This window comes from Artemia sp. Qi Xiang Cuo, chromosome 3 (genome assembly GCF_049724085.1).
Source record: "Artemia sp. Qi Xiang Cuo chromosome 3, ASM4972408v1, whole genome shotgun sequence".
Lineage (NCBI taxonomy): Eukaryota > Metazoa > Arthropoda > Branchiopoda > Anostraca > Artemiidae > Artemia > Artemia sp. Qi Xiang Cuo.
Window position 1 is genome coordinate 73,840,051 of NC_142796.1, and position 26,031 is coordinate 73,866,081.

General features: G+C 36.6%; 1 protein-coding gene across 2 annotated transcripts in view; it reads left to right on the forward strand.

The window, feature by feature from the left end:
• Nucleotides 1-694: 694 nt before the first annotated feature.
• LOC148954510 (E3 ubiquitin-protein ligase RNF185-like) overlaps nt 695-26,031 on the forward strand; it is a 36,690-nt gene continuing 11,353 nt past the window's right edge. Inside the window, exons 1-3 of one of the 2 annotated variants that reach the window (XM_089087128.1) lie at nt 695-708; nt 20,468-20,613; nt 25,535-25,660. In XM_089087128.1, the coding sequence (XP_088943254.1) occupies nt 20,474-20,613; nt 25,535-25,660 (266 nt within the window). In that variant the 5' untranslated portion in view covers nt 695-708; nt 20,468-20,473. Of the gene's footprint in view, nt 709-916; nt 1,581-20,467; nt 20,614-25,534; nt 25,661-26,031 lie in introns of those variants that run through there. The other variant, XM_089087126.1, reaches the window with a different exon arrangement.

Genomic DNA, 26,031 nt, shown 5'->3' on the forward strand with positions numbered 1-26,031 from the left:
TCATCATATTTTGGCATTTTTCATTATGATTAACATAACTTTACTTCTTGGGTGTGTTCCGTAGAATAAGCAAGTTCCTTTTTTGTTTTTTTCAAAGAAGCAATAAGACCGATGCATATCGAAATTTGTGAAGGGTGGGATGAGTTTTTCCCATTAAAATATAAAAAGGCTATTTTGAGAAAAAGTCAGGTAAATATATACCAAATCATATTATTGAGTAACAACTAAAGTGAATATACCATTCGATGCCTTTTTTTATGCTGATTAGGAATATAATAATCATTTCTATCGGAAATGAATTTTAGCCCCCCTCCGTATATATGCCAATTCAGGGTATATATTTCTACATTAGGGGGGGGGAGGAAATTTTAATTCTGATGTAAATGGGAGTTAAGTTTAAACTTTACCCCTCACCCCCTAATGTAGAAATATATACCCTGAATTCGCATATATAGGGGGAGGCATCGAATGGTATATTCACTTTAGTTGTTACTCAATAATATGATTTTTTATATATTTACCAAAAGTCAATCTAAAGGTATTTCTTCATATCTAGCGAGGTAATTTTATCCCCTTCCTGTAGGTGCGCCTATAATCTAGTGATTTATGTGCCAATTTAGTTATTTTTTTTTAAGAATTAGTGATTTTTAGCAGTTGGCAAATTGGCAATGTTGGCATCGCTGGGCATGCCTAATCGAAGAAGGAAAAGTAAAGTATTTTAAGGTGTTAACTTGTTAAAAATATCTACTTGGCATGAGGGGTAATGTTTAAACTTAACTCCCATTTACGTCAGAAGTAAAATTCCCCCCCCTAATTTAGAAATATATACCCTGAATTGGCATATATCGGGGGGGGGGGGCTAAAATTCATTTCCGATAGAAATGATTATTATATTCCTAATCAGCATAAAAAAAGGCATCGAATGGTATATTCACTTTAGTTGTTACTCAATAATATGATTTGGTATATATTTACCTGACTTTTTCTCAAAATAGCCTTTTTATATTTTAATGGGAAAAACTCATCCCACCCTTCACAAATTTCGATAAGCTAATTGAGAGGGTAATAAAAAATAGAATTTTAACCCTGTTATCAGACAACATCCAAATTGAAAAGCTTGGCTTTCTCCCTGGACAGAGCACCACAGATGCCCTAGTTAGACTAGAGCATCTGATCAAACAAAGCTTCAAAAAAGCCAAAGGGGTTAATGTAATGTTTTTAGACATGGAATCAGCATTTGATAGAGTAGATATGAGGCAACTAATCAGAAAGCTATCTGTAATGGGTTTACCAGACCTACTGGTAAATTGGATCAACCAATTCTTGATGGGTAGGGAGGTTCAGGCCTCCTTGGGGTGCTCCACAGTTTATATAATTAGGCAGTAAGTTTACTGCAGATGATTTCTGGCTCTTCATTCTTGGTGCAAACAAAAAGCTCCTCCCACTTATTTTTGCACTAGCGGGTTAGTGTGTATGCATTAATAAATGAGAAATAGTTAGGAATTGCATTATTTGTAATTACAAAAGCAGAAAAAACTTGGTGAGCCAGCCAAGTGGTTTGAAACTGTCCCATCTCACAGGTATGACTTAATTTATATACAAATTATGACCTAATCTATTATTTATATACAGTGGACTTGACTGATTGGCCTATGTAGGATTTTATAAAAAATCGGGCTGGGGGTTGATGAAATTTGTGAAAATAAGGATTTTTTTTCCTTCTAATAACTGGTGGAATAGGTGTGATGGTTTCAGGGGCAGATCCAGAATTTTTTAGGGGGGGGGGGGCAAAATAGGTTGATCCAATAAACTTACATTAGGAGCAAGTTTAATTAATGCAAACTTGCATTAATTAGGTAAATTACACTACTTTAGGGGGGGGGCCCTTGCCCCCCCTGGATCCGCCACGGGATGGTTTGTCCTTTTTTTTTGATGTTGTGATATTTTTTTTGTCAGATTGTAGTTCCTTTGTAACTTGAAAAGGCTAATTACATATTTTGGCAGAGAGCCAAGATAAGACTAGTTTTTGTATGAAATGGGCAGACCTTTCCTGAACTTTAAACAATAAACACCTCTGTTTGAAAATCTTTGCACTTTGTGAATTTAGATAGCAATAAGGGTTCCTGATTGAGACCAATTTTAGGACTTGGGTTCTAATTATTGGTTGCTGTGCTAAAAGTTGCCAGAATAGCCCTATCCAAGAAAATACCAAATGTCTGTTAAGAAGTGTTTTTGTAAAATTCTTAGGGAGTTTTCAGAAAATTGACAATTCTTAGGGAGTTTTCAGAAAATTGAAGGACATCACACATTTTAGTGGCAGATCCAAAATTTTACAGGGCTTTATGCTAGAAAAGCTCCTATTGTAGAATATTCTTCCAGTTTGTTTACCAGAAAATACATAAAATGCATTTCTTACTGCTGAGTCTGTATAATCTTAGACCTTTTACAGCACAATTTCCAAAATATTTCTAAAACTTTTTTCTAACAGGGAACTATAAGAAATAATACATTTTTAGCTATACATTTCAAAGATTTCAGGTCATGTGTTTCCATTCAACTGTCATTTAACAGCTCCTCTTTAATTAACGTCTCATTTAACTGTCAATTAACAGCTCCTCTTATTTGATCTGCCATCAGCAGTCCAATTACCCTGGAACACATATTTTGGCAGAAACTTTCTCAAAATGCCTTTGAAACCAATTTGAGACTTTGAAACCTATTTTTAATTCCTAAAAACATCTAATAATAGCATTGCACTACTAATTACTGATTTTCATGTATGTATTGGAATAAATTAATTTAAAATTAGTTTCTTCAAAATTAGTGTTCCAACGTTGAAGCCAAGTTTTGCATTCGAGAGACATCTGACTTGTCTACCTGTGAAAAGATCTAATGTTGCTTATGTTTATATCTTCTATGGAGCACTTGCACCTCAGTCTGGGTTTTTATAATGGGTGAGATAGGGAAAGATCATACTGCTAATTATATATACTGTGGAGTGCTCCTACTAAGAGTTTAAGAGGAAAGCCTTTGACACTGGACTGGAAAGAGCACCACAGATGCCCTAGTTAGACTAGAGCATCTGATCAAACAAAGCTTCAAAAAAGCCAAAGCGGTCAATGTAATGTTTTTAGTCATCGACTCAGCATTTGATAAAGTTGATATAAGGCAACTAATCAGCAATCTATCTGTAATGGGTTTACCAGACCCACTGGTAAATTAGATTCACCAATTCTTGATGGGTAGGGAAGTTAAGACCTCTTTGGGGGGCTCCTGCTAAGGGGTTAGAAGAAGAGGTTATAACATTGGAGTCCCTTAAGCGGCTGTCCTCAGCTCACTGCTCTTCTCAGTTTAGTTTCATGGTATAAGCCAGGAAATCATCCATTGTGCAGAAGTTTTTCTCTATGCTGATGATACTGCTATCGCAGTTATGGGGAGAGACCCTTTGTGCTTACAGTTAGTCTAAAAAAAGCTGTAGATATGCTATCAATTTTGGCAGAAAGTAATAATATGGTTTTCTCAAGCCATAAATCAGTTAGTGTGTTTTTCCACAAAATGCATAACCTGGCTGCTTTCAAACCACTGGTGAAACTGAATGGACATGGGATTGTGGTTGCTGAACATGCATGCTTTATGGGAGTCGTGTTTGACTAAAAACTGACATGGAAACCCCATCTGGATGAGCTGATTGGCAGTCTCAAATAAAGACAAAACTTTATTAATGCTCTCTGCCTTGGAAGAAGAGGAGCCCCCACAGGCTTTGCTTCAACTATTGTCAAGTCAGTGGTGATATCCAAGATATACTATGGATCATTTATATACAGATCTGCTAAGAAATGTCTCCTGAAGAATCTTGCCACTACCCTCCATGCATAAATCAACTGCTATTGCAGCTATGTACTGTGAAGTGGGGATCCAGTCCCTTCACTCCAGAAGAAAATATCTCCTTGCAAGATATTTTGCAAAGAAGATAAGACTCAAGAACCACATTATCTACAAAGGAATCATTAGCCACCACAACCCTGATGTCCGCTACAAACCAACAGAGATGCCCTCTTTTCAGAGATTCCTTTGCCTTCCTGGCATGGAAGAGTTCATAAAGAATGGCAGACTGACTGTTAATTTGATGATGATTCTTCCAGCACCTCCAAAGGAATTGGGGAACTGATTATTCCTAAGATCAGCATTGGAAAAAAGGAGGACCTTCCCCAAGCACTGATGAAAATCATATTCCTGGGAAAGTTGGCAGAATATTAGGACTACATCCAAGTTTACACAGATGGCTCAAAGACAGAAACAAAATGCAGCTGTGCAGTAGTTATACCCTCCCAGAGCCTGTCTCTTTCCTACCACTTACCCCCCTACCTGACAATTTTCTCTGCTAAACTTATGGCAATTAAGTTTTCTCTTCAAGCCAAACAGAGGCCAAACATCAGAAGTATATTATCTGCACTGATTCACTGTCAGCTCTGGATTTACTTTCACACCATCAACACCAAGCAAGAAATGTTGTCATTGAGATTGAAAATCTGGCTACACAACTTGCAAGAAAGGGTATATTAGTCCTATTTATATGGGTTCCAGCACACTATGGTATAACAGGAAATGAATTAGCAGACCAGGCGACAAAACAGGCCTCCCAACTGGGTCTGATCACTCAAATCCCTGTTACTGGTCCTGTATTCATGTCTTCAATCAGTTCAGAAATTTTGGAGGAAGAAGAGGCTTAGCTCCATTCTTTCCAAACCCAGCTCCTGGATCTCTATGATTACAAGCAGCTGACAAAGGAAATTTACCTCTCATTTTGCATCCTTTCGTCTTAAATGTGGCCATGCAAAGACAACATCAACACTATTCCATTGGAAGATAACCCATTCCCCCAACTGCGACATATGTGGAGTTTATGAAGACATACGTCACATCATCTTCAACTGTAGAAAAAATGAAAAGGAGAGGGAAATACTAATGAATATTGACTGAAGTGACACCCAAGTAAGTTAGTGATTACAGAAGGCACAGAATAATCAAGTGATACAAACGCATATGACTGATTGGTCAATACATCAAACCCCTAAAAACAACAACAACACCAAAATTTTGCTATCTTTCAGCTGTTAGGAAAGCAAATGAACATAAGTACTTTCATTTTGATATAATGAATAATGCTTTCTTATTTCCAGTTGAGGGCATAAGTCTAGAATTGGCGTTGTTGAGAAGAAACATTTAATTCTTACTTCATACTAGGCTAATGTGCATTTTGACTGCAATTCTGCTGTACTTTAGCCCCTGCCCCTCAATCTGCAAATATATAGCCTAGCCCAAATTATACATTTTTTTATGTATTGATCACTCTTGTTTCAACCTATGCACCTGTAAATTAAATCAACTGTGACAAAATCAAGAGAAAATTTACACAAATCTAATGGTGAAATAATTGCTAGCTAATATAATTGATATTTTACAGTGACTTAGCCTAAGTGTTGATTAGCTGTCTGAGTACTGGTTAAATAATATTTTATTAATAAAATTAAAAAACAATATTATTAGGCACTTGTCTGTTAAGTAAAATGCACTCAATAAGTGAAGTTTGGTTAATCTTAATTAAATATACAAAACTTGATGATAATAGGATACTTTAGAAACAAAATTATAGAAACTAGGCCTATGACAAAGAATTATGGAAAGCAGCCTTATCAGAATGTATTGTATTAAATATCTAATCCAACCTAACCCCTAACTACTTCTGTATAATTGATATTTAATAAAAATATACATACATCACAGTTTTCTTGCTCAAAATAAGCAAATCAAACCAGGAAGAGAAACCAGTTTCTGTTATATTTTACACAGCATAGTGTAAAACACAGCATAGTGTAAAGAATGGAATACACAGAGTGTATTCCATTCCACAGACAAGTACTCATTTTTAATCTTATTAAAAATGCAGTATATATTTAGAAAGAGCATAAAAAGACACATCAAGTGGTCTGTCCATATTGATTCTAAATAGGTAATGTAAAACATTCTAAATTTGTTCAATTGTGTTTTTGGCCATGTTTTTAAATTTTCTTTATGCTCATTTAATCTGCTATTTAAAAGATGAACATAACACCCAGTGTATATATCAATAGTGATTCCAAATTGGCACCCTTGCAATACTACCCCAGCCTCTTTCTCTTCTCTTGGGGCCAAATATAGCTGTAGGCTATTTTTGAGACTGTACTGATCTTCTATGTTTCCATTACATTTGTGCATATTTCTGTTGGTTCATAATGCCAAATAAATGCAATTGTAAAAACAACAAACAAATCAGTAGTAAAAAAAAGACAAAAAGCAATATTCCATTACAAATTCTGATTAACAGAGAGAGTAATCCTCTAAATTCTTCTTTGCCTATTCAATACGTGATTGAAAGGAATAGGTTGAATTCATTAATTAGCCTAAATTCACGACTTGGTTTGTTAGTGCTTAAAAGACTCCTCCCATTGAGAAACAAGAAATATTATTTATTTGACAGAAAAGAAACAACATGGCTTTAAGAAATGATTGGCTTTGAAAGTGGAAAACTGTGTTTTTTTATTGTAAGGGGAAAGCTAAAGGGATTTTTGTTGGATTAAGTCAAATGCATTTCATAGAAGGGCCTTCACCTCCTAAGAATTTTTTATGCCAAGTAAAAGTTAAAAATAGTTTACTATTTCCTATATTAAGACCCCCCTCCCTTTTGGTCATAGAATATACATATTTTCTCTTTGCTGGTTCTCCAACTAGCCACATTGCTGCTCTTCAACATGTCCAAAATTAAATGGTTTGTGCAGTAACTTTAATGCCAAATACATGCAGGTAATCTAGTTTTTTTTAGGCCTATAGTTTGTTGTTTTAGAAAAAGATGAGTTACCCTGCCCTACCTATCAGAGATTTGTCAATAATTATTCCAGACAGTGAAAAGACTTAGAGATTTATTTATTAACTGAAAACCCGTCTACAAAAACTTGAAAAGGACAGAGCAAAATATAAAAAAGAAAGAAAAGAAAACAATAGTACAAGACAAATATCAACAAAACCAATAAGATCAAATAAGAACGTTAATTATAAATAAATCAAGGATAAAATAGGAACAAAATCAAACAAAGCAAATTCACACAAATGACATCAACACTTCATATATAATTATATATAAAAAAAAAAATAAAAAAAAGGAGAAAAATCAACAACAGACGAAGTTATTGCACTAGAAGTGGGCCTAGCTCTTGACCAGCTACTTTTCTATCATGTTTTCCAATAACTTAAGAGATTCTGGGTCTGTAAATTTCTGGGTCTGTAAATTTGTATATTTTAACTATAGATGAATTTCTGTGCCAAGGTGGTAGATGTAGTAAGTATTTTACGAAACGGCAAATGGATTTTTGACTTCTCAGATTTTGTAAATATTTTCCAAAATGGGGTGATGTACAATATATGGGGGAGGGCTACTGCATTGAACAGGCTAGTTAAGAGATGACGATTGAAGCAGAACTTGCAAGTGACATGTACAATATATGGGGGAGGGCTACTGCATTGAACAGGCTAGCTAAGAGATGACGATTGAAGCAGAACTTGCAAGTGACAATAGAGGCGTAAGATGCTGAAATTTGGCAGTTAAGATGCTCAATGAGAAGAGATGTAGTGTGGCGTAAAGAGGACCCAATGGGGAGGCCTAAGTATACTGCATGATCAGCAGGCTGAACAGTTGAGCTCCCAAGTGCTATTGAAGGGGGAGTAGGACTCTTCTAGTTGAAAAGAACTATTTTGGACTTTGCCAAATTGAACTGAAGCCCAACCTTGAGGTATTCATCTTGAAGGATAGCACAAATTTCACTGATTTGCAGTAGCATACGACTGAGATTCAGAATATCATCCGTGTAGCACACAAAGGACAGATTAGTAGATGCCAAAATTAAAGAGCAGGGGCATTGGTCTTGAGCCGCAAGGACGTAATTATTGAAGAAATTGGGAGAAGAAACTGCACCTGGTCAAGTGCCATTTAAGACTGGTAGGAGCCTTTTTTTAGGAATCAGAGGCACATTTTTATCTGGCAGAAGTTTCAGTCAAATGGATAACCGTGTATACATATCCCTTACTGTACGAATTATATCTGGGTTCAGTCCACGCCTACCAGCTTTAAGAAACATTGCAGAGTGAATCAAATGCGCGTCTTACGTTGTGGCCTGCAAGAACTAGGCTTTCTCCCACTGAATTGACATAAATAAGAGCGTTTTCTACTATAGTGAGAGCGTCAGCACAGTCAGTTCCTCGTTTGAAGCAAAATTGGTGTGGGGGTGTATAACAAGTTACTTCGAGTTCGTCCCTAAAGAGAAGCTCGAAGACCTTACAAAGAGAGGTTGCAACGGTGATGGGCCAAAATGAGGTACACTGGGGTATTACTTTTCCCTTCTTAGGGATCAGAGTAAGGTCACCAATAGAGAATGTAGAGGGCACAGCGCATTGAGTGAATATCATCTGCATTAGCAGTGTGAGGTGTTGGGTTATAATGGAAGAGGAAATGGGAAAATGGTTGGATTGCTGGTATTCACTCAAAACAGAAACTTGTTCTGTCTGAAGGTTGCAAGATATCGTGATGGGATTCACATTAGACGTATGAGATGCAGTATGAATGTAAGTAAAATTGAAATCCTTATGAACCACTCTGACCCGATCACCAAATATACCCCTAGTGAGGATTATTCTCAGCGACTCTTGAGTATCCCTTTACGTTAAATTACAATTAAAATCTCCAGCTACTACAAACGATAGCCCTAAACGTTTAACTTGATCAAGACACGAACCTAATTTCTCACACAATATAGCATAGCGACGCTTGGATTCATCACAACAATAATCAGTAGGTAAATGAACGTTAATAAATACAGACCCTTCAACTCGGACAGCCAAGAAGTGATCACTTGTTTCGAAGAGGCTAGAGCAAAGGGAAACACATACAAAATTCCCGAGGCCCCCTGACGGCCTGCCTCTATTCTTACGCTGTTGAGCAGGTACATAGTAAGACGAAGACTCCTGCAGCTTAAGTAAATTTACACTATACTTAGTTAGGAAATGTTCTTGTATAAAAATTACATTATAATTTGCACGAAAACCATTAAGCACAGGAAGTCTATTCGCAAAAAAGCTGTTGATGTTCCAGGATAGAAACCGAACTGACGAGCTCATGGATTCACTGCCTTGCGATTTTTAGGACAACTAACGTTGTAGCATGTATGCCCAGGAACTTTGCAATCTACACAGAAAGGACTCTTCTTGCAGGGAGAGTCAGAGCTCGACTTGTGGTCACTGGCACCGCATTTAGAGCAGATAGCACTGTTTAAACAATTCGCAGCTACGTGGCCTATCACGTGGCAATTAAAACGGTGACAGGGCATGAAAACAAATTCTTGAACCGGTAGTCTTTCATATCTTATTTTCAGAGAGTCCCTTAGAAATTGATCTTGGTCAGCACGAGTTTGGAAATAAACTTTGAACGCACGAGACTTTCCGCAATGTTCAATTTCACTACACTTTGGGATTAAGTCTTTAAGTATTGTGTTATTTAATTCTCTTGAAACTTGCTTCAGAACGGCAAAGAAGGGTGTCTCATTGACAGTGAGACTCAAATTGGGATCAGACAGTTTTACGGTATCGGCTATTTGATTCGCACCTTTCTTTGACGAGACGACGAGCTTCCATTCATCTTTTTGACGCCTGATTTCACATATATCACCACCAGAAGTAGGGTATAGATTGCCTATATACGCTTTACGCTCAGATGGATCTTTCAGGTCTTTTGATGGATTTTTCAGAATCACTGCCAATAAAGGCTTGGGGGTCGGGTTTGGTTGGGAGGCTGAGGGGCACTTACTGAGGTACAAGTGACGTTCGTAATAAAACCATCAAGTTTTCTGGACAGTTCGTTAACTTTTGCCACAACTGTAGAATTGACAGCCTCACCAACAGTCGGAACGTCACCTGGGCTTATAATCACGAATTTTGGGATTAGTCTGTGAGACCAGGTTCTTATACATATCAAGAATGTTCTCTTCATCCCTAGCATGAATCACAACTCGCGATGTGACGCTTAACTCTGTGTATAGAATCTTCTTTGCTTTTATAATTTGATCGTGATCGAAAAGCACAACAGCTGCCTTCTGAATTGTCTCTTGTTTGACCCCATAAGTCAAAGACCGACTCAGGAAATTCAAGACAGGGCTCAGAATCAGCTTTTCCGCCATAGCGCACAATTTACCTTGCAATCGCAAATAGTCCAAAGCACAATCCGTAAATCATATCCAATCAAGCAGGCAGTGACGTCACAGTGGGGTATTAGCTTTGTAGTCCGAGAAATTGTTTTCAAGGTCACTAAGTTAATGAGATTTTAAAATCTAAAAAGATAATCTCACACTGAATCTAGGTCAGGAATTACAATCACTTACATTCCTTATGAAATATACTTGGGTTGTGCAATAAATTATCCTTTTTGTCACTTCAGATATAATCCGATTATGAATGCTATTTATTTAAATAGCATTCATGCTAATTAAATAAATGAATTCATGCTATATAAATAAATAGTTAATCTATTTATTTAAATAGATTAACTTGTCATGGTAAAGCTTGTCAGATTTTGATGACATTCCAAAAATGAATGACATTCAAATAAGTTTGTCCTCAGAACAATTTTTTCCCAATTACTTGTCAAAGAGAGGTATACCAAATTCTGTGCAATTTAGAAAATTATTCCATTAACCCTTTCGCGCCCGGGACCTTGTTTTTGCAAGACCAGAATGATCGAAGACACATTTTCAACTAATCTGATGCTCCTGATCACGAATCTGATCTTTAAAAAGACGTCACTCAACTCAAAGTATGAGATTTTCTACTGTGACATACATGGCACGTCAGTGACTGCGGTTTTTCGATCTGTGACAGATATGACCGGTCAGCTAGTGAAGCTTTTCAGTCCTTGACATAACTAACCTGTCAGCGCTTACTGCTTACCAAAAAAATATGCAAATATTCAAATATTAATGAAGAAAGCGTTCAAAAGTACAAAAAGTGCATAAGAAAAGAAAAGAAAGTCTTCAAGTTAACCATAAGGATTCATTTCACTCGATTTCATGGTACTCCAGGAAACAGTTGGTCTCCTTGCTAATACACAGGGTCACACTGCAAGCTTGGCAATAAGTAAAAGGCTTCCGCTCTATTCCTTTAAGGGAACACATATCACACCTTTGTCGTTTCTCTCTAAGACGAGGCCAATGAATGCCATGGTTTTTCAACTGTATGACGGCACTCACACTTTCCATCGTCGTTCTACGTTTTGTGTTCGAAACCGTCCTGGGACTCCTGGGACACATACCGTTCCTAGATGGCTTGGCAGAAACTGAAAGTACAAGGGCCTGCACAACGTGCCTTTTGAAATCAAGATGTGCCATCGAGTGGCTCTCGTGGTACGAAACGTAAGCATTGCAGACTGCCATGTCGATGAAGCCGAAAAAAAGCCGATGCCACCACTTCATGGATTTATGCTCATGACCCTGTATGACTCTCAGCATATCTGCCTCTTCAACCCCATCCATAAACCGATTATAGTCTTTAATAATGAGAGGGCATTTTATTAGCATGGGTTTTTCATCTTTCTGCTTTCTGGTAACTTCCCTTCCTTCATTAGCGTGGTAGTTCGAAGCCGTCATAACTGTACGATTATCCTTCCACTTAAATACTCTCGTATTTTTCGAGCTGGCCTTGAAGTCAAACTGTCCTCGAAGAAGCATTTTGTCTTCTTTTAGTACCGGGAGGCCTTTTCTGTTTCCTCGTATCGTTCCGCACGCATGTATCGTTTCTGTGTAGAGGTACTCCAAAAGTGGCAACGAAGTAAAGAAGTTGTCAAACATAACAATATAGCCTTTCCCTTTGAGGCTAGCTGTCATTTCACAAACCGCTCTGCCTCCTAAACCAAATCGCGCAAATGTTTGGTCTGTCTGCGTCGACCTTGCTGCCTTGATATACCTCAAATTGATGGATGAATCCAGTGCTGCTTGCTCTACACCATATTTTATATCCCTCTTGATAGGCTTTTGAGGATTGTACTGCTTTAATGATGGCCTCCCTTTGAAGAGGATCATTGTTTCATCGATGCTTTGCTCACGAATCCCATGGTTTTCATCGCTGAACTGCATATTTAGCAGTTCTATTACTTTTCGAAGCTTTTGCAATTTGTCTTGGCAGTCCTTAAGGCGCTTGGTATTATCACTACAATGCCAGAATCTGAGTATTTGCAGGGCACGATTGCGAGGCATTTCTGTAGCAACGAAGATGACATGAAGATCAGGATCGCACTGCCAGTAAGTTGGAATCAATGGAAGCTGATGATAGCCCATGAAAAGGTTGATGGCGATGAACGTCAGGAGCTCTTCTTTTGTCAGCCTCAGGGTTTTCCCATGCTGCGTTGCATATAGGTTTGACTGAAAAACCACAAGGTCAAGGAATTCATTCCCAAGTATCTCAACAAAGCAGTCTGAACAGGTCTCCCAATCTTGAAAGAAATTGAAGTTAAGTCAAGTTGGGTCCGAGAAGTCACTCACTTGTGTCTTGCATTTCGTTCTAGTCCACAGCAAGTTCGATAGCAGTTCGTCAGACTTGGATTCAGTATCACCAATATCACTGTCATTTGACGACAAAGTCCCCGCATCAGCATCGTATAGAAGATCTCCTACAGGAGGATCAATACTAACTTCGTTGAGAAGACCCTGGTCCTGTAAAGCAGTGACTTCTGGGGGAACTGAATCAAGGATATCTTCAGCCATTTCGAAACCGCTGTCAGGAATACAAGAGCTTGATGTTCTTGCTATATATACGTCAGAGACGACAACATCAGACGTGTCGATTTCAGCGAAATCGTTGATACGCAAGGGTTGTAGCTCTACGTAACTGTTGAGAAAGGAACGATTTTCAAGAGGGTCGTCTGCAAATAGCTCAGGACCCCTGTCTGCCTGGTCGTATTGCTCGTCAACGTCAATGTCCCCTCCATTATCTTCAGATATATCCTCGTCAAGGTATGCCACGATTCGTGAGTCTGTAAGGTTCCTTCGTTTCGTCATGGCAACCTGAAACAAGAGATTTGATGTCCAGGTTATTGTATCCAGGCCCAAGAATGCCTGTAGGGTTAACAAGATTAGCAATAAACAAGAAAACCATATTTAACCACTAGTAGCTAAACAGTACCTGCTGATGGGTCATAAATGTCACGGATGAAAAAACGGCACTCGCTGACGTGACATGTATGTCACGGGTCAGAAATCAGCAGATGCTGGCGTGACATATCTGTCACAGCTGTTTTTTTGCTTTTTGTAGTCCACTGAGAAAACAAAACAATTTGAAATATACATCAAAATGTTCTACAGACAATGGGAATTCTAACGAGCTATTACACAATCCCTTACCTCAAGTTACGAGCTCAGCATAGGCGAAATAAACAGGGTTATTTGACTATTTCAGATTTACTGTATGTTCTCCGGCAAGAATAAATCTGATAGCATCTAGTATGGTCAACCACCATCATGCGACCCACCATCTTGCAGCTTTTGACACAACAAATTTAATTATACCAAATTTGAATAGATGTCTTTAGTAGAAAAAAAAGAAAAATTCCTAAAGTTGCGTGACATAAAGGTCACGTCAGGCGCGAAAGGGTCAGAATAGTTACATCAAAAGTTTGGAAATGTCTACAGCAACACAAAAGAAAGTCTCTTTCGGGCATTTGACCTGTTAACACCTATGCTGGGTTAAATTTTTGAAACCCGTTTTGGAAGTTATTTAAATCCAAATTTCAGTCATTGACCAGTTTCGAGCTATGTTAACTGGATTTATTGTTTCACTATTATGTCAAGGCCCATGAAATTCACATGCCCTGAGTTCAGACTTCGTGCAGCTAGTAGAACAGTGAAGTGCAATCGATGTCAACAGTGGTTTCATCCAAAGTGTGCAGGCATTTCTATTGAGGAGAGAAAACAATGTGGTGAGTGGTTATGTTAAAACTGCCAGTCCCCCGGTTCTTTGAATGATGAACCTGAACCACCTTTAACGCCACTTTCTCTACCCCTTGGCCTAAACCACGCTCTACACCCAAGTCTGCCACAAAACCTACAACCCCAAAATCAGTTTAAAAAAATCAAGCTTCCCAAGTTCCCCCTTGTGTTGACTGTGTTAAACATATGAAACAGCTGGCTGATCTCCGAGCCAAATATAATTCATAGTTAGAGAAGAATTCAGACCATTAAGTAGCCATAGAAGGATTCGAAAAACAAGTAGATATGTTTCTCAATTACGAAAAAATTGGTAACGATATACTCAATAAAGATGATCTGAAAATTAAAAAATTAAGTGGAAATATTAATTCACATAATTCCCACCACCTTCTTATGGAAGATGAACTCTGCAATCTAGAAAACAAACAAGTGACTCCTAAATCGAAAACCCTCAAATTACGAGAGGGCTTAAAAAACAACAAAGCAATTAAAACTACACTAGGGGATCAATGATCAGAGTTCAGCAAATCCACCATTAATTGCACCACCATTAATTGCAAAATATCCCATGAGAGCAAATACCTACGTGTAGTATGAATACTGATGACGCCCTTGAGTTCGTGAATAGTCCAGTGACTTCTAGTTTTTTACATAAATTATCAGGTGATAATGACATTGTTATTATTTTTGAAAAAATTACGAAAGTGATGGATAAAAGGGAAATAAATACAAAAGTAAGCAGAAAGGAAAATGTGATCTGCAAATATTTTGATAGTGGTTTCTACTTGTTTGTCGTCATTTTATTTCGGTAGTTTGTGTGTCTGATAAGTGTAATTTTGCCCATGTTGATCTGTGTTCTGTTTTATATTGTATTGATAAGTCGTGTACTTTTGCTCATGCATCCTCAGGATTGGAGCGCAGGTTTAAAACCCAACGTTTTTTAGGGCGACACCTCCAGTATTCACGACCCCCCCCCTCCCCTAGTTCATGTTCCATTCGACTTTCAGTCTTATCCCCTTGCATACCCGATACAGAACAGTACACCTCAGGAATCCATCCCTTGAAACAATCCTCCGCCCCATTTACTTACGTGTGCCCAGTCAGTCAAACCCTCACAATCACTTTACTCAATTCGGACCATCCCCAAACCCCCCCTCACTCACATTCCTCCCAAAAATACACTTCCTTTCGACTCCGTTCTTCTCCGTGCGTCCAAGAAGTTACCGACCGGTTCTGGACTCCACCCGTTATTTGCCGAAACAAACTCAACCCCCTCCTCTCAGACACCCCCACCGTGCTTCCCTCCCTCAGCATCATCTTGCCCCCCCCCCCCCAATATAAAGAACACTCCCAATTTGACTTATTCCCAGATCACCAGGAAACCTTTCTCACTTCCCTTGCACTTTATTCCCCCTGGCCACCCTATTAGTATGATTCTTGTTTAAGAATAAGCAGGCAGAATGATCCATAAGCAACATATCCCTGCTAAGTTCCTGTGAACTCAAATAGTGAGACGAATTCCACCGTAGTTCTATCCCAATCAATTAACATCCCAGTAAATTTTTAGTGTTCTTCCTTTTCTCTAATGCCCGGTCCAGTCCAGCCTTTTAATAATACCCCTAAACCACCCCCTTACCCACAGCATCCTCCTCATAAACTTCAACCCCAAATAACTCCATCCCGAATTGAAAAAAAAAATACCAATACCCAAATCAGTTTAAATTTCCAACTTTCCTACTTACCAATGCTGAGAGCCTGAATTTTGATAAAATTACCGAACTCAAGGCTATCTCTGAAATTCATAAAATTAATATTATTGCTGCGACAGAGGTTCACTCCCAGAACCCAGATTTCCTAAAAATCAGCAATTATACTCTGTTTATAAAATTTCACCCTCCCGATCACCCTCTCGGGAAAAAAAGAAGTGGTATATTATTTTTTGTCCGAGATAACCTCCAACCTAAACTCTTCTCCACACCAACCTATCAGATTATGGTGAAATTCTATGGCTGATTCTTAGACAAAAAGTACTTCCCCGCCCTTTCAATTTAATGAAAACCGCCGTCTTTTATCATTCCCCTAACCAAAGTATTGACCAGAAACGCAAATTTATACAACAATCTCCTATAAGTGCTGACTTTGTGTTATCAAAGTATCCGAACGCTGGTATTTGCTTACTTGGCGATGCGCTGAGGATAGACTCTATCTGCACCTCTCTTAATATTAAACAACTGGTTAAAATATCTACAACAAAAGGTGACACCTCTCTGGATGTTATTTGTTCAAACATGAGTAAGTATTACAACTCCCCGCAAGCACTATCACCATTAGAAGGCAGTTACCACTATTGACTTCTTTTTTCTCCCTCTTCAGCCATTGAACATTCCTTTACTACACTCATTGGGGTTTACCGTCCCCTCAGTGACACAGGCCTTTTTTCTTTTGGATCATGGCTGACCAGTGTAAGTTGGTCAGACCTTTATAACTCTAATAACCTTGATGACAAAATTTTGATTTTTCACAAACAACTAATTGATTCCTACTCATTATGTTTCCCAGAAAAAAAAAAATCAGAAAATGCTCCACTGATAAACCTTACATAACCAATCACATAAAAAGGTTAATCCGCACGAAAATAAGCTTATTTAACAGGGGTAATTAAGCTGAAGCAAATAAGTTAAGAAATTAATTAAAAAGTCAAATTAGAAAAGATGCCCGAGCCTAATATAAAAATTAAATTAAATACTTGCGACATGATAAACCAAAGAACTGGTACTCTGAAATTAAAAAACTTACCAGCAAGAGTCAAGAACAACTAAATTTTAATATAAATGAACCTCCAAAGACCACAGCTAATGACCTCAATAAGATTCTGGCTTCTATTGTCCAGAGTCTCCCACCACTATCTTACGTATTTCCAGATATTCCTGATCCTTTTTCACTCCCACATATTTCTACACTTGATGTTATAAAAAAAATTGAAAAACTAAAACGATCAAGCATTTGCCCTTTAGATATTCCTGTTTCTCTGATTAAAGCTTTCAGTGATTACCTCTCAAAACCCCTATTCGCCCTGTTTAATGAAATTACCGAATCTGGACAGTTCCCTCAATATTGGAAACAAGGCTTTTTTTTACCCCAATCAAAAAGAAAAATGGGAAGCCTGGCTTTGATGGCATTCGTCCTATTACCCTCACCTCAATTTTTTCAAAATTGTATGAAAATTTTCTCGCAGACTGGCTTAAGATGAAAGTCCTCCCCCTCATTGATCTTAGACAGTTTGGTAATCTCAAATCCACGTCAACCTCTTACTACCTGATCCATTTTGCTGATACCATGTTTAAGTTACTTGAAAAACCTAGTGCTTTGCTGTATCAGATTTCTTTAAATCTTAAGAAAGATTCCGAATTGGTTAAACACATTTAGATAATAGTCTAGTTTGAATATGGACTCCACTTTGTACATGCCTTGGTTGACCTCGTTAAATTTTTTCTATATAATAGTTACCAAGCAGTTAAATATCTAAATTGTTTCTCAGATCATCTCCCCATATTTAATGGCATTCCTCAGGGGACTATTCTAGGCCCTCTCCTTTTTTCTCTTATGATTAACAGCCTTTCAACCCTTTATGACAATAGGTGGATATTTGTCGATGACGTGACAGTTTTAGAGATATGTCATAAAAACATGTTTAGCAACCCAATGGGCATACTCCAAGATATTGCCTGTGAGACCTCTTCCCTTGACATGACAGTTAACCCTTCTAAACCCGCAATAGTCTCAGTAAGTTTCCTTAAATCCCCTCCCCTTTTTCTTGCTCCTATTCCTCCTGAAACCTCTGTCACATCTCTTAAACTCCTTGGTGTTACAATTTCTTCCAATTTGAAATGAGATGACCATATAAATAATATCCTACGACAAGCAAACTCCTCGCTTTCCCTCATTAAACTTTTAAATAAATTTAATTACCCCCAATCACATTTACTACAAGTATACATTTCTTTTGTGCGTCCCATATTAGAGTATGCTTGTCCTGTGTGGCACCCTGGCCTCTCAAATGAAGCAACACAAAAAATTGAAAATGTCCAAAAGAGAGCTCTAAGAATTATTTTTAATGAGGGCAAGATACCATATTTGCATTTGTTAAATATTTCAAAACTAGAGACCCTCGAGAGACGAAGAAATAATTTGTGCCTCGGTTTTACAAAAAATGCCATAACAAACCCTCGGACGGCGAGTATTTTCTCCAAACGTCACTCCCCATCCAGATTACGGCCGCCTCGATCTGTTTCTTACCCCATCTCTGTTTTGTTCCCCATTCGCTGCGTTACTTCGAGATACGAAAGAACTTTTGTCCCCTTTATTACAGAAAAATGAATAAAATGTCCCAATAGTTTTTTTTTTTCCCCTCTTTTTTGTTTATTAGCTGATGGTGCTGCCCAGGTTCTTGCATTCATTTGCTTATCCCCCCATTTTTTCTGTTCCCCCTTTAATTCTTACATTTTTTATTTTTGGTTCTTTTTTTTTTTGGGGGGGGGGGGGTATTTTTTTTTTTTTGTCCCCTGCCCCCCCCCCCCCTTCTGGACCAGTTTTTATTTTTTAACTCTTTTATTGACTTACTGTAGTTGAACTATTGACACTTTCTTAGTGTCCCTTTTAATTTATATGCATATATGTCTCGCTCTTTTTTTTGTGTATATTCGCTTATACCCCCCCCTTACGTTTTTTATGTCCGTTCTAATTCTTTTTCCGATTCGTATTTGTGTAAGTTTAGTTTGACCAGTTTTTATATTTTTAACTTTTTAATTGACTTTTTACAGTTTTAATTATTGACTGTTAAATGATTGTTCATTATGATTTTTCTATTTCGTTGTTGTTTTCTGAATTTTTGCCAGTTTTAGTGCAACCATTTATATTGTCGACTCCGAAGTCCGAATTCGCCCCTTTGTGGGCTTGTGATAGTGATCTTTTTGAAAGAAATATCTTATTTATTTAATATTTATTTATTTATTAAATTCTGATAGGAGTGCAATATCTTATGATTCAACTCTAAGCAATAACATTTTGTTAAAATCCCAGTTATTCCTTACTTTTTGAAGAAATAATTCTAATTAGCAATGAACTGGGAATTAAACAGGCAATTTATCCAGTGCATAATTTTCTCAAAATTTTCCAGGTACCCATTTAGAGCTGGGTTGACTCTGGCTGAGCTTATAGAGTTACGCCACTGACCCCCCTTTCAAACCAAATAATCAACAACACCAGGACGTGGACTCACAGGCAAAGGATTCCAAGTCTAGCATTCCAGCTTGTCTTGTATCAGATCCTTGAATTAAACTATTGCCTATGGCATGAATTAGTAACTTTTTGTCAGTCTTAGTTGAACCTTAATGTGGTCATAAAGCTAAGGTTCTATCCAAAATTTAATATCTTTTGTTGTTTTTAGTACATCATAATTCTATGAAAGATTGTTTGATTGAGTTAGATTCTAATTGATTTTTTTTTTGTTATTAGGCATTTAGCCAAAATAATTGCTTAGTTTGTATTTTTAGTAGTCTTGAGAATACTCCTCGTTTATTTTTTATATTTTGACTCACTTAAGTTAGTTCTCAAGCCATAATATTTTGCTGGCCTATTTTTTGTGGGCCAGTACACCCAACCTGAAGTCCTTTTGGGTCATAGGATCCGATTGGCCTAGGAGATTCTGGATGTTAGTTTCAAGCTGCTGAGAAAAAGTTTATGGGTCCCATTTTTAGGCAAACTAATATTTTTTTTTTCTATTTTTTCATGCATTTTCCCCTTAGCTCAAGGATGTAATAAAATAAGTTTCAAGGTAATTAAAAAATACTATTCTTTTAGAAATGGGGCTGTATTTCAGTATGCTTGTGTCCCCAACCAAATATTGTTTGTTCAAAGCATTGGGGTCCCTTACAGAACTTATAAGTCTTAGTTTCACATGCTGGCCTTTTATATGAAAAAAATATTATTTTTACATAATGGGAAATTCGAAAATTAGGACCCTTGCCCAGTACTGCAGAGGTCATGTCATCCTCAGAAGTATATTCATTGAACTGTCTAGGTATTCTAAGTTCTGCGGCTGTGCTTTGTGGCTAGCCTAAAGCCTTCAATAGAAAAATGGCTGTGCTTTTGATAGCCTAAAACTTCAAGTCTTCATCAAAAAGGAAGTGTATGGGAATGGTTGAGAGGAAGTGCATATAAGGAATTGCTCTATCACTGATGAAAAGTTCCTATTATGAAATTTGAGAATTTGGGCTTGGAAAGGCTCCTTTTAGTGACCTTGCCTCATTCAGGAAGGGACCACCTGGTACCCCTGTACCTCTTTAAATAGATTCTGGCATCCATCATCTGTATTTAACATAACCATGATTTTGACTTAATTTTTTTCTTTTCAGGTCATCATGTCAACTAGTAATGGTGATGGACAATCAGTAAATGAGCCAGGGAAAAGTGAAGAAGGTGACACAAATGTTTTTGAATGCAACATTTGCCTTGAATTACCAAAAGATCCTGTTGTTAGCAAGTGTGGTCACCTCTTCTGGTTAGTGCTGTGTACATTTATATCCATATATATTTATCCAGAAAGGGAATTGGCCCTTTGTACAAAATTTTTGAAATAATATTTTACTGTTGAGATTATTTTAGATAATAGGTACCATTCCCAAATCAGCTAGAAAAGGCGATTTTTCTCACTTGCCAGTTTTTTCAAAATGTGTTTTTTTTTTTTAATTTTTGGTTATTAGGGGCCATGGTTTGTCTTTGCTAGGTTGCATCTATTTCTTTAACCATGATGTATTTATGTGAGCATGTTCATATACACCTCCTCAAACTGTTTTGTGCAGGCATGAGGCTACTTAGTTTTGGTATTGCATTAAATAAAACTGTGTTATGTAGTCTTTGAGCATAAGGTAATCACAATTTTGACATTTTAAACTCAAGCAAAAGGCCTCTTTTGAAGTTGATATGCACCTGCAAGAATGGCTAGTGGATAAAGACCAATTAGGGGAATCTTCTTCACCCTCTGACTTGCATTATGGCATCATAAATCTTAAAATGGAAGCTTATTGAGGTGTCTTCACAAACATTTGGCTGCATTTATTCACTTAGAACAAAGATAAATCAATGTGATGGGCTTTGGTTTGGGATAAATCTACAAGCTTTTTTTTTATGTTTGCTACTTCTTCAGGAATGAGAGTGGTATAAGATTTTAAAAGTGTAGTTTTGGGACTCATCTAAAGTAGAGCTAAATTTAATAAGCACAGATGGTTTGTAAAATCGTCAGATGCAAGTTTTGTTTGGTGAAGGACAATTAAAAATGCAGAATCATAAGAACAATTTAAGATATTGGTGGTGAGAGTGTTAAAATCTTGAGACAGCAAGGGGAGGGAATCATAGCTCCCCTACCCTCATACTTACCAATTGAATGTAGAAAAATATTTCAGGGTAGGGGGCTAAAACCTTGTGACAGTCTATTTCTAAGCCCCAATTTTTTCTTTTTCAAGGAGAATGGCGGTTAGGTCTTTCAGACCAATCTTTCAGGTGTGTTTTTTTTAAACTTGTTTTTAATGAACACATCATATAAAAGGCATTTTTCAAAGAAAGTAATCTTTCAAAATTTTTTTTTTTTTTAATATTTCCCTTCCAATAAACTTTCTTCTTTGACCCAGTGGTAAATTATCAGCCCTCAATTCAAATAATAAACTTTATTTTGTTTTTATTTAAACCCACCTTGAAAAATATAACTTCACCCCAAATCTCCTTCAGCCAACAATAAAGACCCAGGGAAGTCCAAAGCGAACGCTGGTTCTGCCATGCCTCTATTTCCTGGTCCTGTAAAATCTTTTCAACTAATCCACTTACTTGGTCCCTCAAGCCCTAAACGATCACCCAACAAAATGTCAACCCACATTGATCTAATATACTCTAAACTTGGTACAGCAACACAGTACCTGAACCATGCTTCAACATTTCTAAATATACCACCTTCACAATATTTGCATGGGAACTGTAGTTGTTTCTCTTCTTCTTGCATTCCATCTTAATTACAATTTACTTATTTAATAATGGAAAAAATCTTTTCCTATTAAGCTTCATTTAATTACTGCACAAGTTAGGACAAAATACTTTTTGGTGAAACATTGGAATACGCAATTAACTTTTTCTGAGTAGGCTATGTCTAGTTTTTCACTCTGAAAATCTGCCAAACTGCCTTATAACCTTATGTTCGTTTTAAGTTTTAATGTTGCTCCTTACTTTCAGTTAAAAAAACTTGTTATGTTCTAGCTAATGATTTTTGGAAAATTTTGAGCACAAGATCAAAACAAAAACAACTAAAAAGTGGAGACCAAAGACTAACTAGGGATCAAAGACAAAATTTAGTATTGTAAGAGTTTCTTTGCATGATACCACTTACATCTAAATTGGCCTAGAAACTAATTCAAGTAATATATACAATCCATCTGAGAAAAAAGAATTTATGTTTTTTTTCCATAGGAATTGCAAAAATGGAAGCATTTATTTGTTATTTTCGTATAGATTGGGATGCAGAAGGAACGTGCACAGCTGTGTTGGTCTTAACTGGCTTGGTGCTGCAGTGAGCTGGTAGTAGTAGTAGTAGTAGTAGTTCTGGATTTGCTGACGTATGCCTTGTAGGAATAAAAGATCTAAAGCTGAACTGGTCAACTATGACTAAACAAAGAGAGAAAGATGTCAAAATGAAGAACAAAATAACCGGTCTAGAAGGAAAGGAAGGCCAACTAAATGATGGATATTTTGCCAGTATAAAATTAGACATCTTCAGTACTAAATATAGAAGAAACTAATTAAGAGATTTAATGTAAAGTCTAAAGTAATCTCTAAAATCAAAAAAAAAGAAAAGAAAAATAAACCTACATCTATACATACAATTAATACTACCGTGATACACCACGAAGCACTTATATGAACAATTATGAGTAGCTTGTGAACACAAAAAAGCAACTCAATTTTGAAGTACTTTTGTGTGTTCACCAAAGTTACTCGTAATTGTTCATATAAATAATCTTTGCTGTATCTCAGTAGTATTAATTGTATATATAGGTATTGGTTCGGTTGTAACATTTTTTCTATTGTTTTTAGTTTTAGATTCTATTTTTATGTTTTAATTATAGATTATATCTTTACTCTTTTAATTAATTTCTTCTGTATTTAGCGCTGAAGACCCCTAATTTTATACAGGCAAAATATTCGTTCGTTTTTCCTTTCCTTCTAGACCTGTCATTTTGTTTTTCAGTTTGAGATTTTTCTCTCTTTGTTTTGTAGCTATATTATGTCCATTATTACTCTTTCTTCATTTTAACTTTTTAGTGATTTAAACAAATTCACAAAATCAGTGTACATATGTAATAAAAGAAAACGGAACATTTGCCTTCAAATCGGTTCTGACTCTTAAAAAAAGCCTGGAACTTAATTGAGGATTGACTGAGACCCGTGGCTCCTTGTTTGGTCTCATTCTCTACGAGACCAGGAAAAATATGCATGGTAGGCACATTGCTCATTACTAACTGTATGCTAATGCACAAGATCAGACAAGATATCCTAATCTTTATCATAATGACTATCTTTTCTATCTAGATCAAAGCCATCTATCTAATCCAAAAAGGCAATATATGGGTCTTTCAGAAGCCAAATTGACTGTTCATATTTTTAAAGGTTTCAATGTTAATTTTTGTGTATGCATTCGAAAGCATAGGTGCACATCCGTTTATTACCCTTGGGACATAAGAGGAAGGGGTCGAACCACCAAATAAGGATCAGGGGTGGGTGGGAGTGGCCTAGGCTAGTCTCAGGTGGAGAATTTGTCTTCCTCCTTGTTTACCAGTGTTTTTTGAAGGGTATTCCTTGAAAATAACGCTGAACACACAAAACAAGAAGTAGTAAACTAGTTAGGCAGTTGAATACTAAATTATTCACTTGAAGCCATTTTGACTAAGTTCGTCCTGAAGTTTACTCAAAAATATGCTTGATAGATAATATAAATTATTAGGCTACACATTGTTCAAATATAAACATATATAACTCCTTTGACTCATGGTTTGCTCTCATAAATGATTAAACATTAGTAAGTAAAAACAATTCGTGTCACAATCTGAATGTCCTAAGTGAAAGCATACCAAATAGATGTTTTCCAAATAATGTTTGTTATCCTTCAAAATTAGTTTGTAATTCTGTGCTTGCTGATTACAAATCTGAGGCTGATATTTAAATACCGACATACAATATCAATACACATCAAGGATATATTTTGCAGTTGATGAATATGCTATACCTGGTTGAACTTTGAGTTGTTTGCCTAATTTCAATGGTATGAAAAAGGACAGTGGCGATTACTGATCTTTCAGGGAATGGTCGTTAATCTGTAAATATTAATTTTTAAAAATTCTTATGATTGCCGCTTGACTATCCCATATAAAACTCACCGTATCTTATTTCTGAACAATGTTTGATGCCCTCCAAAATTGGTATTTATGGATTTCTGAGTTTGCTGATTCCAAATTTGAGGCTAGTATTTTAATGCGGACGTTCAATATCAAAACACATCAAACACATATTTTGCAGTTGATGGATATGCTACATCTGGTTGAAATTTGAGTTGTTTTTCTATTTTCAATTAGATGAAAAAGGAAAGAGTGGCAATTCCTTATCTTTCAGGGAATAATGAAAATCCGTAAATATTATTTTTTAAAAATTCATATGATTGCCGTGTGACTATCCCAGATAAAAACTCGCCATGTACATTTTCCAAATTGTTTCATTACTACCAAAGTTGTATTTTAGAATTTCTGAGCTTGTTGATTACAAAGCTTAGACTAACATTGCAAAGTAGAGGTAAGAGATTATTGTATTGCCACTCTTGCCAAATTAATTTTACCATGTTTTTGCTATTAATCAACAGTAACTGCTGTTATTAATGAAACTCGTTATCCATGCTATTAATACGAGAAAACAGTGTTAATAAAAAAAAGACCAGAAATTAAGTTTAAAATATAATTTTTCAATGAAACGTAAAGCTAAACGTGAATTTACAGCTCGAATCTAGAAGATCTTAGCCGTCAGATACCAGTCTAGTATCCAATGAATCTTCGTCTGTAGTTTCTTCCGTTTTAAGTTGTTATTTTGAATATATTGTGTAGGGAATTAATTAGCCTAATTGAGTATTCAACTTAAGATATGCATTTAGTTATCAGTAAGGCAAAATAGTACTGTAGTTTTATGGAGGTTAGGGGAGTGACAATACCTTGCGTATTTGAGGCAAAAAATTCTATAAAAGCTTTGTAGCCATCAAGTGTATTTAAAAGATTTGTTTTCCGCCACTGTTTTCCTTTTAAGTCCATCCCTTCCAGGTCTACAGACAAAAAGAAAAAATCAATTGACTAAGCAAAATTTGAATTCAAGCAATCTAATGTAGCTCTATTTTTCAATAGCTGGCCATGTCTTCACCGTTGGTTAGAAACAAATCGAAACCGACAAACTTGTCCAGTTTGCCAGTCTGGCCTTAGTGAAGAGCATGTTGTTCCCATTTATGGAAGGCATTCAGATCCTGATTCACAGTATGTATGTTTTCTTGCTTATTCAAGGTTTTACTTGAATTTACTACTTCTTTCCTTTCTAGACTGACGCAGCTATACTAAGATGGTTATACTATGATGTACTACCTAGAGCTTCCATGGTATCAATAAAGTTATCAGTCATTGATTTTATTCGTACTAAAGCACTATTACAAACGTGAAACGGCTATTCAGCCCAAGAAGCTTAGTGTGGGCCACACCATACAATAAAAAAAAACACAGAAAGAACCCTAAACAGTACGCTAAATCATATAATACATACTAAATAAAGATAAAGGAAAATATACACTAGAATAAAAAAAAAAGAAGAAGAAAGCAAGACAAGAACTTTAACTGTTAGGAAGGTGTTCCTA